At 37.6% G+C, this 19,120-nt stretch overlaps 2 protein-coding genes across 3 annotated transcripts in view; both read right to left on the reverse strand.

Annotated features, from left to right (window-relative positions):
• The window catches only part of eml5 (EMAP like 5), a 119,874-nt gene extending 118,162 nt beyond the window's left edge, over positions 1-1,712 (reverse strand). Inside the window, exon 1 of the mRNA XM_016543946.1 lies at positions 1,196-1,712. Within this exon, the coding sequence (XP_016399432.1) occupies positions 1,196-1,392 (197 nt within the window). The 5' untranslated portion in view covers positions 1,393-1,712. The remainder of the gene's footprint in view (positions 1-1,195) is intronic.
• A 3,102-nt stretch (positions 1,713-4,814) lies between these two features.
• Positions 4,815-19,120, reverse strand: part of itpk1b (inositol-tetrakisphosphate 1-kinase b) — a 42,575-nt gene continuing 28,269 nt past the window's right edge. The window contains exons 5-12 of one of the 2 annotated variants that reach the window (XM_016543177.1): positions 16,552-16,669; positions 10,016-10,114; positions 9,659-9,699; positions 9,078-9,243; positions 7,523-7,590; positions 7,253-7,415; positions 5,891-5,998; positions 4,815-5,451 (exon numbers count right to left, since the gene is read on the reverse strand). In XM_016543177.1, the coding sequence (XP_016398663.1) occupies positions 5,258-5,451; positions 5,891-5,998; positions 7,253-7,415; positions 7,523-7,590; positions 9,078-9,243; positions 9,659-9,699; positions 10,016-10,114; positions 16,552-16,669 (957 nt within the window). In that variant the 3' untranslated portion in view covers positions 4,815-5,257. Of the gene's footprint in view, positions 5,452-5,656; positions 5,999-7,252; positions 7,416-7,522; positions 7,591-9,077; positions 9,244-9,658; positions 9,700-10,015; positions 10,115-16,551; positions 16,670-19,120 lie in introns of those variants that run through there. The other variant, XM_016543170.1, reaches the window with a different exon arrangement.

Consider the following 19,120-nt stretch of genomic DNA (forward strand, 5'->3'; position numbering starts at 1 on the left):
GTAAAATGATAAGAATTTAAAATCTTTTTTTTTTATATATATATATATATATTTTAAAATAGTATGCTTTTGTATTATGTAAATTCATGCAAAATCGCCACGAAAAAAAATATGATTTCCCTGAGATCAGAATAAAAGCATGGCAAAGTACAGAGTAAAGGCCGGCTGGAAATTCACAGATGAGTGGAGCGGAGTGACAAAGCTGATACTGTTCTGCAGTCACTCCTAAAGATCCACTGCGGGTTTTCCATTTCACACTCCTTGCACACTAGTGAGAGAAACCAGCTCTGAAACACGTAAGAGGAAAGGCTCCAGTGCCGTTATACTAAATATTATCACTCTTGGAACCGCGGTTCAAACACACCCTTTTCTGTACAGCCTGCTCAGTATTGTGCTTGAGGAATGTTATTTATATGTTTGAGGGAAAATTCAACAATATATTCGAAGTAGGCCTATTGAGAAAAGTATATCTATTGTCAACAGTGTAGCGAAGAATGAAGCACAGCTCACACAGAAGTCACTTTCAAACCAAACCGATTTCTGCTGCGAAAATTCCCGTTCGCGTGGATTCCTATTGAAATGACGGTAAATGTGACCGCACCTTTACAAACAGCCCATCACTTTGCGATTTGTGAGGGATTTATAAGTGGCCGTTTACAAAGGACGCGTTTTGCGTTGAAAAAACCACCAGACGGAGAGCAAAGCGATGCTTAGAGAAAGCAGATGACTCCAGACGCGCATTTCAAAGTTGAACTACTTTTAACTTGCAGCGAGACGCGACGCGACGCAAACGTCCGCCTGACGCATATGTACATGGACTAAAACAATTAAAAGATAGCATTGACAGAATGCACGAAGAACGCGTCCTGCCCGGTAAGCTGCTCCGCTGAGGCGCTGTCGTGAAGGTGATCGGGCGATCGCTTAGCGTGACAGAGATCACCTTCAGCTTCAGCAGCCTGGCGTGCTGGACAGCGCCTCAGCGGAGCAACTTCCACCTCCATCTCTCTCCACTTTCTTGCGATTAAATATACAGCGACGTCTTATATAAGTAGCCTGATACTGGCTTGAATGCATCAGCACCACTGAGTTCACTATTACTAAGTTGGCATGCATTTGGTAAAATAATACTAACATTAGCCTAATAATAATAATAATGTATGGATTTCCTTAAAAACATCCACGTGAATGTGCCTACCTGATTATGTCATCGTTATGTCCCAAATAAAATTTCTGCTTGTGTTCCCGTGTGTTGTACACAACTCCGACGCCGGCGACAAAGTACACGATCTCCTTGGCGGCCGTGTAGTACAGGTTGTTGCGGCACTGGTGTCCCCGGTAGCCGTAAACCCACTCGAGTCGTAGATGACAGTTCGGAGCTGTTCTGTCAGCCATGTTCGGACGTGTTTTGCTTCGAAGCGAACGGCTGGTGCTTCTTCATTCACCGACGCGACGAGCCGTCACATTCAGTCTCGTTTATCCGCTCAGTCCGCTGTCAGCGCAGCTTCGTCCGGCCAAAGACAAACGGATCGACGACATGTTTCAATTCAAGTGAAGTGCACAACTTTAGACGGTTTGCATAATGTTAGGGCAAATGCTTTGTTTTGTTCAGACGATGTAAATCGGCTTTGGAGTCTGGCTTGTACTACTTGTGACATGTGCGAAGCATGAAGCGACTCTCTCTACTTCTGATCGGACGGGTGACTTTGCTCTAGTGACATGTCAAAACCTGAGAACATGGATTTTTCGCATTAGTTAACTGGGACCGGCCAATCATGAGCGGCGGTAGTGATTGACAGAAAGTCTGGCCAATCAGGTCGTGAGGATGAGTTGAATGAAAATGTGTGGACCAATGGCGAGCAGGAGAAGGAAGGCGTAAATTGTCTATGCTCTATATGGCCTGCTCATTTAGGACAAACGGCAGTTTAATGGCTTTTGTCGTAGGCCTACTACAGTACACTAGATTAACTCTGTGAGGTCTGAACTGTTTCTGACCTTTATAAAAGTAGCTTACAAAAATGCTTCTGTTAACGACAGAAAACGGGACTAGATAATAATCTACTTTGTGTTTAATAGATGTAAATAAAATAAAAAAAGTCTTATAATTTTTCAAGTTTTCTCACGTCAATGTTATTTTAGTATCATTGGTGTACTATTATTGTTTTCATCCATATTTTGAATATTTTCCTTTTTAATTTTAAAACTAGTAATTTTGTTGTTATTTTTATTCATTTAAATGTTTATATAGTTTAAATTATTTCATTTAAATAAATTCAATGTCTATATAATTTCTATATTTTTTAGTTCTGCGCCAATTTTAGTAATTTTGTGTTTTTTGTCATTTTAGTTTTTTTTGTTTATTTATAATTTTTTTTGCAGTTTTAGTAGTTTTAGTACATCATGTTATTGATATATTGAGTGTTTTTATATTCTATTTCAAGTATGTTTTCAGACTCAGTTTTAGTTAACTATAATAACCCTGTCTTCTTTCCAGACACGTTTTTCAAAGTTAAACTACTTTCAAACAGTAACGTGACTCAATGTCCACCTGACTCATATGATCCATGGGAGAAAGTAATTCTAAGGTCTGGAGTAACATGAAAGTGAGTACATGTGCTGATAACTTAATAATAGGGAACTTCTGGCATGGCCGCATGATATGCATGAATAGTGTATAATGGCCCTTTCAAAAAGTCAAGCACTGAGTCACATTCTGATACTGAAGTAACCAGAGATGCTAACCCATGGTCCTTATGGTTTTTGGCCCTGGTGTATGAATATGTAAGTAAGGGGAGCCTTATATAAGATCTGAAAACAATTACAAATGATAGACACAGAAAATTTAGTAGGTGTGGAGATTTTCTATTTGATAGCACAATGAAGGCAAACGTACACAGTCAAAAGGTAAAGCTGTGTTGAAGTCTGTGTCATTCTCTCAAACTCTCAAAGGACTCAGACTTGGAGCATTTTTAGGATATACAAAATGCAAACTTAATCTGAACACACTCCCCATTAATCATATAAACATATTCCAACACTCCTGATATAAATACCCATGCCAAGCAAGAGGCTACACGTCCAATAAAAAAAATAAAAATAAAAAAAATCGAATTGTTGTTGAAGTCAACATGGCTCATATTCTTCGAAACGGCATCTAAATGATAATGACCATTTAATTTGTATTCCATAACAATGGAGGGAGTTATTATAGAAAAGGATATTGGTGTACCTATGAAAATATTCATCTCAAAAAATGGACCCCATAAGAACAAGAAAAGCATTAACATAAGGTGCTAAGGGCCAGTGGAGTGGCATAAATGTTCACTTCATATAAACTGAACAAAACGGGAGCAGATGCTGATGACAGCAGTCCATTCACACCGCTCTGGTTTACCACATTAAGACATTGTTTGTCAAATATCTCCACACATTCATTCCTCTCACAGTGAACAAAAACAAGCTGTTTTCTGTTGGTCTTCAAACGTGTAGGAGTAATCCAAGTCACTTTATGGCCACTAAGTGGGCGAAATTTCTTTTATAAACATGAATACAAATAAGATGATCATTTTTGTAATTCTACAAAAAAAAGCTGCTGTGGGATGTCCAAGGCTTTCAATACAATATATGCAAACAAGTTTCCAAAAGAGAACCTAAAAAGCTTCAAATCCCTTTTTGGCTTTATTACATTTGAATTAAATGTATAAATTACTGCTCAATTGTTCAGATGGTTTTAAGTACATTGATATTAGTGCTAAACCAATTTAGAAATTAATTTAAATCAGCAACCAAACGCAATGCTTCACTAACAATGTGATGTATAAAACAAATACTTTGTATTCATTAGTAATTTTCAGACAAGTTAGCAATTATTCCATTTATAATATGTCAAATTGCACAAATCTAATATATATGTCTTTGTTTTGTTTTTTTACCAAGGAATGGTAACCAAGAATCAAAGCGCTGAACTCTCTGTGGAAGAGATGTGTTCTTTGCAATTAGAACAAGACAAAATACTCCCAACATATACATTAACATCCATCTTATGCAGTTTGTTCTGTACTAATCTGAAGCGGAGTCATAAATATGACTTTCAAAACTGGATCATATACAAAACATTAGAACTTTTATAGGACTGTCCGCTAAAAAACAACACACGCGTATAAGGAATGTCAGAATATCCTCTTGCAACCGTCCAACCAAACTCAACATTGACAAAAAAAAACAACGTAGATTTATAAAGCAATAAGCCGTGGTTTACAGTGTATATATAACAGCTAAGAGGCATTGTTGCCAAGCAACAGACAAACGTAAACAAAGGTGTATGTTTGTAAAGTAATTTACGACAGCTTCGAACGTGGCTCAGCCAATCAGAATCAAGGACCGGAACTATCCGTTTTTATAAGAAGAATTTTAGAATAGTAGAATTTTAGCCTCTTCAAAACAACGATCAAAACATTAATGATACTTGACAGTTCACCTGGAACTTCATCATTCGGTTTTCTCCCAACTTCATATAACACTTTATGATATGATGCATTGAAATGCACATGAAAAATGTCAGGTGTCACAATGTTTACAGAAGGATGATGAAAGTCTTCTGGAACATTATGAAAAGATTACGGAGTGTCACAAGATCAAACACAGTGGCACACGGCCTACAAGAGCTGCACGCCGGGCTTTCGTTTGTCTTACGGAGCAGATCTATAGGCGCTGCACAACAACATGGATCCTCACAATATAGGATTTCCACTAAATACAGAGCACAAAGACATTTAAGGTGTCCTGTCTGTTAGATTCTTGGGTGTGTTTGGGTTCTGTGTCATTAAAAACACACACAACTGTTAGTTTTTTCCATCAGCAACAAAAGACAAACTTCAGAACCTTTTCCAGCGTAGATATCCAACATGCCTAGCGTGTTCAATTAATTAACATCCACTGTGATTCAAATTAAAAATGATTTTTTTAAAAATAATAAAATAGCTGCTGATCACTGTTGATTTCCCGAAAGTTCGCATTACAGTACTGAGTTGTTAGACTGAAGAGAAAGAAAATGAAAAAATAAAACGTATACAAAGGCTTAGGAGATAGAATCCAATGCCCATTATCAACATCATTATGATTATTCCCAATATAGTTTATTTTTGATTACAGATATATCATCAGTATAATAGTTATTATTGTTAATGTATACTATTCAGTTTGTCTTCACAATTTGTTCAGGGAAGGACGGCGGGACGAGGGGTGCATGGGGACACGGCAGTTATTGTGACGAGGCTTTAGTGGCTATCGTGGACACGCAGTGCTGTTGGAAGTTGGGGGACATGGCCGAGTTGCAGCCCAGTCTCTGACGTGGGCCTTTCAGACCACCGTCGCCCTCCACGATCCAGGGGCTGCCGTCCGACTCTTTGCCGAGCATGCCGCAGCACTCCTGGGACGGGGCGCGGTTGCACTCTCCTGCGCCTAAAGGGGGCGGGGCAGAGGGGTCACTGGAGGAGTGGTCTTGGACATGATGTCAAATTGCATGACCCCAAGAAAACATGTTATGGCTCTCAAAAAATACTTGATGTTGAATAATATTAAGATAAATACACTAAATTATTCAAAATGTAGGGAAAATATGTAATAACTTTCACTCACTGCAAAAAATTGATTTGTTCAGGGAAGGACGGCGGGACGAGGGGTGCATGGGGACACGGCAGTTATTGTGACGAGGCTTTAGTGGCTATCGTGGACACGCAGTGCTGTTGGAAGTTGGGGGACATGGCCGAGTTGCAGCCCAGTCTCTGACGTGGGCCTTTCAGACCACCGTCGCCCTCCACGATCCAGGGGCTGCCGTCCGACTCTTTGCCGAGCATGCCGCAGCACTCCTGGGACGGGGCGCGGTTGCACTCTCCTGCGCCTAAAGGGGGCGGGGCAGAGGGGTCACTGGAGGAGTGGTCTTGGAGGACACTGATGATGTGGTTGAGGAGATCATTGAAGAACTCTGGGACACCCTCATACCCTGAGAAGAGTAAAAACAAGTGGTAATGTATCAAATCTGTGGTCATGAAGAGGATTTTTGAGCACAAACTGGTCAGTGAGAACATGCTATTAAAACAAAAACAAAAAATCGATCTGTGCAATGAATACATTTTGCATAGTAGCACATATGTAATATAGTTTTTGTGAAGTGAGAGTTTGTTGTGTGCTTGGTTTGTGTGTGAGGTTAATCGATGACACACTGCTATTTTACTTAGTGGTTGTAGTTTATTGTGCAATTTAAAAATCACGTCTCGGCTGCGCTGAGTTCATAGATCTAACTCCACAGTTCCTAGTAGTGTTGTCCGGTTCGCAAATGAATCGTTACTTTGAACCAGTTCTTTTTAGTGAACTGGATGAACTAGTTCACCAAATCATACTAGACTATCTGAAACAGTTTGCGACTCAGGTCAGCACAGATCTAAATCAAAACTCACTTTTGGCTGTGCCTGACAGTCAGTCCAACTTCTAATGTCCTTTTATTTCTTAATATTGATATCGACAATATTATTTCCTAAAAAATAGTGATGCAGTTTCATTTTAAATGTTTATTTTTCATTATTTTAATTTCTTTTTATTGGATTAGATTTTTTTATAACCAATTTTTATTTTATGTTAAATGTTATATTTGTTATTAATATATTATTTTAATATATTATATGCAAGTGGTATGACTAACATGTAGACAGCTATTTTGTTGTCATGTGACAAGAAAACCATAAAATACAGTGGGTACGGAAAGTATTCAGACCCCCTTAAATTTTATAAAGCTTACATCCTACATATTTCCCTTTTAATCATCTTGCACATATTTGTTATTGATACAAACACATTATATATTTTTGGGAGACAAAGATGCAAATGAACCTCAACCAACCATCATCTTACCAATTACTGTTCAAAAATTTGGGGAAAGTTTTTTTTCCCCCCACAAAATTATTACAGTTTTCAACTTTGATATTCTTAAGAAAAGTTTCTTAAGCACCGAATCGTAATATTAGAATGGTTTCTGAAGGATAATGTGACACTAAAGACAAAAACAGTTCTTTATATATTTTACAATATTACTGTTTTTACTATATGTTTGATCAAACAAATGCAGCTTTGGTGCGCATAAGAGTGTATGCGCGCAAATGAAAGAGTTATTCAATGTTTTGTGTACATAAACTCTATCTGGCACGGGAGAGTTGCCTTGTAGTTAGCAGGATATTTGCATGGACAGATAACAGATACACACCAGGGAATGCATTGATGTCTATGACAGCGTGTTGGCCCGTCTGGTTGTTAATGATGACGTCGATGCCGAAGAGCGAAACACCAAGAGATTCCCGTAGAGATTTACACAGCTCCCTAATGACACCCTCATTCGGTGGTTGGGAAACACCTTCTACATTATCTCTCTGTCAAAAATGCAAACGAAAGAGAAGTATGCAATACCCATTGCTTAAATTCCCACCAGGATTTGTTGTATTAAAGCTTTTTGTCGACTAGAGAGAACTGAACTTACAGATGTGAGGTCAGAGGACGACTCTGGCTTGGACACATTGTGGCTATTAAAGAAAATCGCTTTTCTGTCTGTAAAGGCGTAAAAACAAACACATTACTGTGAAAAACACTTTCAGTTGAATAAAAGGAAAAGTATAAGAGTGCAAGTGCACAGGAAGCCACTAGACAGCAGCAGAAAGCCGCGGTTCAGCTGAGAGAGTCAAAGCTTCAGGAGTGCCAGGCAGAGAGGGAGAATAAATAGATTGAGGAGGAGGAGCAGCAAACACAAAAATCTAGTGCCAAGAGGATGCTGAGATTTATGGCCTCCCACTCAAATGCCAGTAAAGAAATTCATTAAGGGAGACGGCGACCCTCCATTTCGCCTTCCTTCTTTCTGCAGACATCAAAACACCCCACATATTCATGATGTACATCTATTAATCCTCAAATATAGTATTTTTTTTAACCTAAGAAAATTTATCTTCATCTGTATAGCTTCTAAATATGGCAGCCTCGTGCCATTCAATAAAGAAAACAATCTATTTGAAGGTGAAATATTAAAAGGCATTAAAATGCAACATGCTTTGTAGTTTAGAAAGCCATATATGTTTTAAAACATTTTAACTAAAATTTGGATATAACCTACAAATCTTATTATTAATATTCGTAGTTTATTTAATTTTGAAATTCTCTTACAGCATGAAAATATGCATTGCATTGCTCAATAATGCCTGTGTAGAAACTTTAGTTTATTCTGAACCAAGTAATGTTTCTCCATTAATGGCCATTAAAATGTATGTATTCAGACTAAACAATCAATAAATCAAATACAATGTATTTGTTTTAATTTAATTAAACTCTTTTCTTTAAATTATATATATAATTAAAATGTATTATGTGGTGTTATGAGTTCTCATTGGCTTTGCATTGGGCTTAAAACATGTTAGTTTTGGTCATTAAAATCTTAAAAAAAAAATTTTTTTTAAAGTCCTGTGGCATAAACTCTGATTTCCGGAATCTTACTGAATAACTTTTCAAACCTGCATAAGAAATTCCTCAGCCTTTTTATTTCACACCTTCACAGAATTCTTAGAAATCACTAACAGCCTGATCTGTCTTTAGAAACACTGTGCCTCTTTTTTTTCCTTTGTTTTAATCTTCTAAACAGGTTTTTTTCATTTGAATACTGCTGGAAGGCAAGGCATGTGGGGCACAGAGCTGACCTCCTGAATTTGCATTAAACTGACAAGTCGCTCTCCCAGTAACCGTAACTGGTTTGCATGGACTCCAAGTACATTAGCATATGCAAACAAAACAATACTTTATAGCAGCCCGCAGTGGAAACCAGACTTGGGTAAGCACTTTTGCTGACAGGGTTGCAGCAAAATTTGATCGACTCTTTTCACTGCAAAATCAGCTATGCAAAGGCATCTGGGTAATACAGCAGGAATGTTGTAATGTAAATCACGCCTAAACAAACGGAATGGTCCAATCGCAGTGAAACAAACCATTTCGCAGCAGTGGCCTTTCATGGAAATAACATGCATAAAGAGCTGAAGTGTGGGCTGAAGGTTTACCAGACGGTCCAGAGGGGAAGTTCTTGAGTGATGGTCTCTCCACCACAGTGTACGACTCGCCCACCACGAACACCTTATAGAGCACGGCATTGTGGTTTATAAAACTCTGAATGACACACGGTGGCTTCACGTCCTTTAGGTCCTCTGCGTTGAATATTATAGCCATCTGTTGTGAGAAGAGACAGAAAACTTGAATGTATCCATTCAAAAGATGAAAACACTCTCAAAAGTAAAGCTTCCAAAAGAGGCTTTTCACCGTAATTCCACAGAACCACCATTTTGGGTTCCACAAAGAACATTTTAAGAATTTTTTTTTCTTAGTATGAAGAACATTGTAATAATCTCAAGATTTTTTTCACTATTTTCTACCTTTTGTGCACATCAAGTGGATGTTGACCAAAAAAAAAAGAATCTTGTGTAGTTGAACTTTCCAGATTAACTAATTCTGAGGTTCAGCTTCACAGAGAATGCTGACTTCAAAGGCAGCTCAACTAGGTTTTGAAACAATGCTTTGAGTGTATTAGTGTTTCATGAGCTCTGTGGTCACGTTTCACAAAAACGGAGTTAGAAAAGTCTCTTACCTCATGAGAGTTAGTTCCGTGAGCAACCCGTGTTTTGCAAACTGTGCAGGATGAGAAGAAAAGAAAAACACTCTAAGGTAGTGGATGAGTTTGTTTAGTTAATAATGCATGCAACTCCTAAAACCTTTAATGCAGTGAAATCTAGTTTTGTGATTTAATAGCAGTTTAGTAAGGGACATTATTGAAAACTGCGTCTTTGTGGTCATAGCTATTGGTGCGGTCACTTGATTTTTTAGGACTTCTTTTCTGCACAAATAAAATGAATGCTGTCTGACCATACAAAACAAAACCATGCAATCTCAAAATAAATCATGTATATCAGATTGTTTTACTTAATTAAACAAGGTGGGAACTTACTGAAAGGGAATGTAAGACTGTGCTGCTTGATCTGCTCCAGCGTGTCTGGGCCACACTCACTGTTCAGCACCATAAATGGAGGAGAACAGATCCTCACATCTGCAGAGAGAACGAGAGACAGGACGAGACAGGTGAGTCCTGCTCCAATGTTATATGCATTAATGAGATTCCATGCAGGTCTTTGCTGGTTTGGTGCCAGTTTAGCAGGTGGACCAAGCTGTTCTCCATCAAAAGAGCAAAGATAATAGAGGGAAAATGCAAAGGTTTGCAAAACCGACCCTCGTCGTGTGAGCAAAAGTTGAAAAAATCTTTCACTGTACCTCAATGAGTCTAAAATACATGAAAAACACTATCCATCAGAATTATTTATCTCAAATGGCAGTTGATTGGCTGACGCAGGAACCTGGAAGTATGCAATCTGAAATCTGGCATCTTTGCTAATGGAGCCACAGAACTTTAAACAAAGCAAAAGAAATAAAATAAAATAAAAATAACACATTAAAAAATTCAAGTGAAACAGCTTCATTTTAAAAATGTTTTTATGTTATGTTAATGTTTTGTTTTTGATGAAAGATTATGAAGATTATGAACTTAAAAAGAAAAATTATGTGCAAAGGCAAATTATTTATACTAAACATTATTTCAATGTTTCATAAAAACATAAGAAATATCCATAACTTTATGGTGATTTATGATTACCGGTAAGTTATTGAAGAACACCAAAAAAACCAAGCATAACAAGCAAGAAATACCAAATGTCAAAGCACTAAAACTCCCACTGACCAGCGGTGATGATCATTTAAGCAGGGAAAAGGGAAGCAAAAACAATATAAAGACATCTGAATTGTGGAACAGGCAGGACTAGTTAGGTGAGAGTAACTAGACACATTTACGCATTCACAGGGATGATGTTATTTGGTAAGAGTAGATGTTATCCCCCACGACTCTTATAGAACAACTTGTGTAAGGTCTTCTGTCAACAGTTACCCCTCTGGTTGCCTTTACTTCCCTATTTATTTTACCGAATGGAGAACAATGGACAGAAGGCACTGAGCCCGACTCACTCTGCATAATGCAGAAGCCAGTCAATAGAAGCGCAGCAATTTGACCCGTGGGTTCAAGGCTTTGTTTGAAAATACTGTAGTCTCACTGTCCTGGGTATCACTCAGATGAGCAAACAGAGCCATAGACGGAACAAAAGCGTCAATAGCTGTGAATGAGTAGCTATGTTTGCGAATTCCGACCGGAGGCACATTATCGGATAAGGATGAATCATCAAAACAGAGATGCATACTGGGCTTAACTTGGGAATAGGCTCTTCTGACTTGGGCCAGTAAGCAACCGCCCAGAGGTTCAGTGAATGAATCTGCTTTGTTGCAGAGTTTCAGTGTTCGTGCTGTTATCTAGGCAGGTAAGGCATGTTTTGGAAGGTTTTTTTTAAGTGTAGCACAGGAAATGAGTTGAAGAGCGAAGCCTCAACAGGCTGATGACACAGTGCACTGATATGATCACGGTAAACCGCCTGTGTGGAGAGGTAGCAAAACTGATGAGATGCTTTTCAAAGCTGAAGAAAAGACTCGACATGACTCAAGGGTTTTAGTACACATTATGAAACACTTCATCACACAACTTGTATTTCAAGAAATGGTAAAATAACATTTTAAGACTACTGAAAACATCAATAAAGCAATAAGCCCCAAGAAGCCGTGGTTTACAGTGAATTTATAACAGCTAAGGGGCGTTGTTAGGCACGACACGAAGCGGAGTGACTAAAACCCCCTTAGCTGTTATAAAATCACTGTAAACCACGGCTTCATGGGGCTTATTGCTTTTATAAAATGGTTATTCCATATACGTAGTAAGGTTTCACAGAATAAAACAGAGCAAATAAAGTGTAATGATATTAATAAAAACAGTATTCTTCCACCAAACAATGTAGTTCCTCAGAAACAGTTGTGGTTGCAACAAAGTGGTTGCCAAGCAACACACAAACGTAAACAAAGGTGTATGTTTGTAGAGTAATTTACAACAGCTTTGAACGCGGCTCAGCCAATCAGAATCAAGGACCGGTCCGGAACTATCCGCTTTATAAAAATACATTAATAACAGTAAAGGCCCGTTCACACCAAGGACGATAACTATAAAGATAACGATAAAGATAGTTCTAAAAATCGTTCTCAATATGAAAGAATAGCAGAGTCCACACCACAGCTATAACGATAAAGGCACAGAGAAACGATATCGTTGGAATCACTTTCAGAACGATTTTTTCCAGCTGATGAACGATAAAAATATTCACAACCAATCAGAATCCATCCTGCTGTAACGAGCTCGAGAATTTACAGCGGCAGACGCGCGAGCGCTTAGAATAAACAGACGATAATGTTTGCTGGTGTGGACGCTAATATCGTTATCTTTATAGTTATCATTCTTGGTGTGAACGGGCCTTAATACTGTGAAAATGCATTGCAATTTAAAACAACTGTTTCCTATTTTAATATATTTTAAAATATAATTTATTCCTGTGATGGCCAAGCTAAATTTTCAGCATCATTACTCCTCTCTTCAGGGTCACATGATCCTTCAGAAATCAATCTAATATACTGATTTAGTGCTCAAGATACATTTATTTTTATTATCAATGTTGAAAGCAGTTGTGCTGCTTAATATTTTTGAGGAAACCATTATACTTTTTTTAGCTGATGAATGGAAAGTTTGATAAAACAGCATTTATTTACAATAGAAATCATTTGTAACATTATAAATGCCTTTACTTTGACTTTTGATCAATTTTGTGCAGCCTTGGTGAATGAAAGTATAAATTTCTTTTAAATAATAATAATACTTATCCCAAACTTTTGAACTATAGTGTATTCATAGTTGAATGCATAGAGGACTAACTCAAAGTTCCTCAAAACCAGCAAAAACGAAAACAGTCGACCAAAAAGGTCAGTATTGATTGGTCAAAATCCCCCATTCAGGAACAAAATCGCAAGCTAGCCGTTCACTTCCCGTTTTGCCTAGCTAGCTTTTGAGTTGGTAAATGATGGTATCGCTACTGAAATATCATGTAGTGTTGAAACAGAGAGAGCTGTGCTGGTTTTCTTATCAGAGCTGGTCCATTTATCCAGCTGCTAGCTGTTTGTTCTCCTATTCCAGAGGAAGCTTACATAAGTGCTCATGAAAGCCAGTAATAAAGGGCAGTAGCAATCTCCGACAAGTGATTTAGTGGTGTGAGCAACCTACTATTACCATTTATAAACATTTCAACCACAATGAGCATCCAGACTTACATGTTCGGTAAGAAAATATTTCCAGCGTGTTGTTTGCCTTTCAAAAACTGAAACAAATATAGTAATGCACTTGCAATAGAAGCCTATGTGGCAACGTTTCTGCAAATATACATAACGTTCATTTTGGAAGCATCAAGACCACGTAAAGCTAGTAAACTTGTAACTTTAATGCAATAGACTCAATTAATGATGTTACGCAACTATCCACAAGTACTGTTTAGACAAAGAAAACCATAACCTAGATAACCCTAACCTAGATACTCACCTCAAAAAGACAATTGAGATGACTTACAGATCAGATAATAAACATTTTCTTCCTGTCCAATTCACGTAAATGCTGAAACAAAATGTAGAGAACAGCTGCCCCATTGACTTGCAATGTGCTTTATTCTACATCGGTTTTTCGTTTAGATTTTACAAACTGAGGCAAAGTTCTAGAAGGTATTTGTACAAGACTTCAGTGCCGAGATTTTAAGAAATGTATGTTTTTGATGGCTGTTAATACATGACTTATTATTAGAAATGTAAATTCTATTTAAATTGGCCAAGAGTTGTTCAGTAAATAAAAAGGGAAGAGTAATGAGATCCTCTTTAGCAGGTACAAACGCTTAGTGATGTTCCCATTTCTGGCTCAGCGAGGATCAATCTGTGCTCTGTCTAAACACTTCAAGCTCTCTGCAGACCTGCCGGAGCCGGCCGAGACATTTATATGACATTTATGGAATGTTTAGAACACGTTTATAAAGCACTGCTATGGAGTTTTGGCTCTGATTCTGCCGGACAGCACAGACGGGAAGCGTAATATCATACGAGCCTCTTCCTCCATCCATTCACTCCTTTGTTATGGAAAAAAAAAAAATTAATCAAACTAAATCTCTGAGACCCTATTTTCCCAGATAAAACAGTACCAAAACCAGTTCAAACTACACAATAAACACCCTTTGAGCTGATCAGATTTGAAAACTGCTAAACACAATACCATGAAAGCAGATGCCTTATACAGTGAAATGCTCCGTCTCATGCACAAACAAATGGTGTCCTGCTTTGTCTCCACAGACAGAATGTAAGACAGCAGGACAATGTTTAGGTGAAGCTCTTCAGGATGTGCACGAGTCATGTGGTCAAGAGTGGAGCCAGAAAACGTGGGACTAACCACTAGGCGTCTCATTAAGAAATAGACTAGAATTGACTGAGGACTGGGATGACAAACAGCATTCATTACGGCACCAGTGTGTGGGCGACTTCCTGTGTGCTGGTGAACACTGGTGGGAATTCATCAACTGATACCTACAAGCACAGATCATAGATCATAGCTCCGTTCCCAGAACCTAGCGAGCTACCAAAAGTATAAAATAAAATTGAAAGGTCCCCTGAAATGCTTAGAAACACGCAGCGTTACTCTATGTGTTGACGTCATTTTAACTGAAACAGGAAGACAGGGTGGGACATATCAAGCAGCCCCACCCCTTTTTAAAATAGCCAATAGCGTTCGTTTATATCACAGCTTGGGCTAGAGCCTCAGCGATCTTCACCGATGTGCTCCTCTCAGAGGCGCATTCAGCCTCTATCACTCATTTGGCTCCGTTTTATTCACAGGATTTCGCCAGCTCTACATTCCATGTCACTCTGTCCCTCTTACTGAAAATAAACAGTGTCCATGGCTAACTTTTTCCAGACAGTATTACACTTGTACTACACTGCACGCCCTGTACTGCGGTCCATCTGTCATCAAAAAACCTCATCACCTGTATTCGGTGTTAAAAATGTTAACAGAATGTATGCAGTGTAATATAAGTAAACAGTGCTGTGCAGTATTTAATTTCAATTTAAGTAGTTATCCAGGGTTGAACAACTAGGTTTGCTGTGCTTGTTTGTAGGGCTGCACAATTTGTGATTAGATATCAATATGGCTATAAAATAACAGCAACAACAGCAATAATAATATTGTTGTTAATATTACTAAATAAAATTATAAATATTGCTGAATAAAATCAAAATAAATATTATTATTTGTCATATTTTACTGTATGCACATTTATTGAAAAAATGAAATGAAGATGAGAGAAATGTTGATTATAAATATATCTCAGTCAGTACCGAAAACTATTTTACCCAATATGGTGTGAACGCTGCTATGCTTAGAGTATCTAGAGCGGCTGCCACTTGTGTTGCTATGGTAACCACTGTAACCATACTTTCTGTTGCTAAAGAGAGGGATGTGGCGCTGTGTCCGCCTGTGAATGTGAGAGGACAAAAAAACAGAGACGGTGACAGATGGCCAGGGTATAATTTGGTAGTTGTGTTATCTGCAAGTTCTGGCGCCGTCCAATCTAACATTTACATTGCAGCATGTTTAATGTTGCAACAGTCAATTCAACATGTTGCGATTTAATGCATTTAATACCACCTGACCTGACCTATATGAAAATACATTTTTAGAATGAGTTTTCCTACAACTGGAGAAATCTTTTTGTGAGGCTGCTGGTAAACTTCTTTTAATCTTGACACAGTGTCTAAAAACAGACACTTACAGGGCAAAACATGACTCAGCGGCCGTGATTTGGCAAAAAAAAAAACATAAACAAAGTGCATTGCAAACATTTCCCAAAATGTCATTTGTGTGGAAATAAAAGATGGTAGATGGTAGGTGAACATGTGAAGTGCAGATCAAAGAACAAATGAATCAGATACGTTTTATTTTCCGCATGAACATGCAGAGCTACAAGGTGGGTATTAAGATTTCCAGTGAATAACGACTCAAATTTCAGTCTGTTTGTCACACAAAATTTTCATATGGCTTCAGAATATTGTGCATGAGTCCATGTCTATGATACTTTCATTGTGTTTTTTGTCATTTTGAATCTTGACAGCCCCAGTCCCCATTCCCTTCCATGATATGTAACAGAGCAGTCAGGATATTCTTTAAATACGCCTTTTCGGTTCCACAGAAGAAAGTAAAAAGATAATGGGTGAGTAAATGTTAACAGCAATTAAAATTTTGGGAGAACTATTCTTTTAAGTAAAGCAAAAGAATGGAATGGGAACATGTTGCATGTCAGACTCAAACCTGTTTTTCCTGCATGAGCACCACAGCTCAACATGCCAACTGCTGTGTTACAGCTCTTACCAGACCATTACTTTACAAAGTTCACCCCAAACTGTGAGTGCATCTTGTAGTTGGGCAAATTACCATTGGTATAACCTGAAAATGGAAGAAGGAACAGGGGTGCTGGATCACAGTACCTCTCATGCAGTCCTCTATCCTGTGCACCAGCTGGTAGGACTTGCAGCGGTCCAGCAGAGTTCGGATGGCTGGAAGTGGGTCAAGAATGATGGTCTCTGGGTGAGCGTCAATATAATCCTGCAAGACCAGTGGAACCGGTCACAACAAAGAAGGTGTACAGGAGACCGTAGTCAATAACATGACTAACTGAAATCTTCAAGTTCTAACTTTACTTACTGGTCTTGTTAAAATGCAACTATCTAACATGTATAAACTTGTATGCATTAATGAACACGCCGCACATACAAAGACATGTACACATGAAGCCTGTTACACTGCTGTTATGTAAAAGAAACAACATCGCAGTCTTGCATTCAGTTGGCATAACCACTTGCTGTCTTTCTCTTCACTGTCCACATTCACTCCAATCATATGATAACATTTGACTGAATATGAGGAAATGCATTCTTTTCTCATTTCCATCAGACATTTACTGTCATTGATGGGAAATTTAGTCACTGATCCCAGCGTACTGATTGTTAGATCAAATCAACTCCAACATCTGAATGGGTGAAGACACATTCTACCAGCTCTGAGCAAAATAGGTTACACAACAGCAAAAAAAGATCTCCAGTTTTCACAGGATTTAGATTGAACACTGTATGTCAGTGCTCAGATCATTCTGTCTTATGCAAATCTATGTACTGTATACATTAAGCGCATGCTTAGTGAGAGCGCGGTGTTAGGAGAGAGCTTTGTTTAAGAACATTAAGAGGCTCAGCGCTCTTACGTTCTCATTTAGAGGTGAGTAGCTGAGGTGACATTTCACAAGATGACAAAACAAAAACAAAGTTGTATGATGGGAATCAGAATTAAAGTAGAAAGGTCTTTTGTGCAATATTATCATTATAATAAAATATAAAATACACACATACAACCATGTTTTATGTTTTTGAAAGAAGTCTGTTCCCCAAGACTGCATTTATGTGATCAAAAATGCAGAAAAAAAACAGTAATATTGCAAAATATTATTACACTTTAAATAACTGTTGTCTATTTTAATATACTTTAAAATATAATGTATTCCTGTGATGCAAAGCTGAATTTTCATCAGTCATTACACCAGTCTTCAATGTCACATGGTCCTTCAGAAATCATTCTAATATGCTGGTTTATTATTAATGTTGGAAACTGTTGCGCTGCTTAATATTCTTTTGGAACCTGTGATGCCTTTTTCAGGATTCTTTGATGAATAAAACGTTAAAAAGAACAACATTTATTCAAAATAGAAATCTTTTGTAACAATATACAACATTATATTATATTATATAATTTCTGTAGTCATGGTTCCAACTATTTTTATCAAACTAGTGATTTATTTAGACTTTTTTTTTTTTAAACTGAACTGTAGGAAATTAATGTACACATAAATAAATTATAATACAAGATGTAAAGAATTTAAAAAATAATAATTATTATTATATTACATTGTGTCAGTATATTACTGTACCAACAAATTCCTATAATTTGAGGTTGAGTATGATGCAATTTCTGCTAAAGCAAACACTGAAACTACAAGTAGTCTCTTTCAAAAAATGAAAATGAGACAAACTTTATGCACTATTAAAAATGTATACTATAACTAAAAATGAAAACACAAACACAAAGCAAGATAATAAAATAAAATTATCTTGGATTAATAAAGACTTTAAATGCAAAACCTCTCTCATAATGATCATTGCTCTGTAATTACTGCTTTTAATTTCCTTTCACTTACAAGTGAATGACAGAGATTAAATTCAGGTAAATTAAATAGAATCAGAGTCTGAAGCTAAAAAAATCTGTCTGTGACCATCATACACTACATGTGTTATGAGCCCGAGTCATTTGTCCATTGATTCCATTCTGTCCTGTGTATATAGTCTCTGTGTATGTGCATGTGCATGTTTGTGTTACAGGTGGGCGGTTCCTTATGATAATTTGCTGGAGGCTGCGATTGGTTCTCCTCCTCACCTGATCCAGATATAAGGACCGCCCCAAATACTCAACCTCTGCCATTAATGTGCCATGGTGCGTGACTGTGTAGCTTATTGCCTTTGCGGTTTCGCCATCATCGTTTGTTTAAGTCTTAAAGTGTCTGACTAGAGAGATTGTGAGTGTGATTGTAATTTTGTCAGTGCTCGTGATTTCAACCGGTGTTATTTCTTGTTAACTTGACCCACGCCTGATTGACTACGATTTTGGATTCTGATTTTGAACTGTTAGCTATCGACTTGTACATATATATCTTGTAAATACTTTGTAAAAAGTTTTTGGTAAGTTAAGGGATGTAGGGCGTTTGACGCCATTTTTTTTATTTTTTATCTTTTTTTGGTTTAGGGAGTCAGGTAAGTTTAAACTATTTTGTTTTCTTTAAAGGGGTCATATGATGCTTTTTTAAAGATCATTATTTTGTGTATTTGGTGTAACAGAATATGTTGACATGCTTTAATGTTCAAAAAACATTATTTTTCAAATACTGTACATTATTGTAGGTCCTCTATGCCCCGCCTCTCTCAAACGCTTCGTTTTCTACAAAGCCCCCTCCTT

This window comes from Sinocyclocheilus rhinocerous, unplaced genomic scaffold (genome assembly GCF_001515625.1).
Source record: "Sinocyclocheilus rhinocerous isolate Xijiao unplaced genomic scaffold, SAMN03320098_v1.1 scaffold1635, whole genome shotgun sequence".
Lineage (NCBI taxonomy): Eukaryota > Metazoa > Chordata > Actinopteri > Cypriniformes > Cyprinidae > Sinocyclocheilus > Sinocyclocheilus rhinocerous.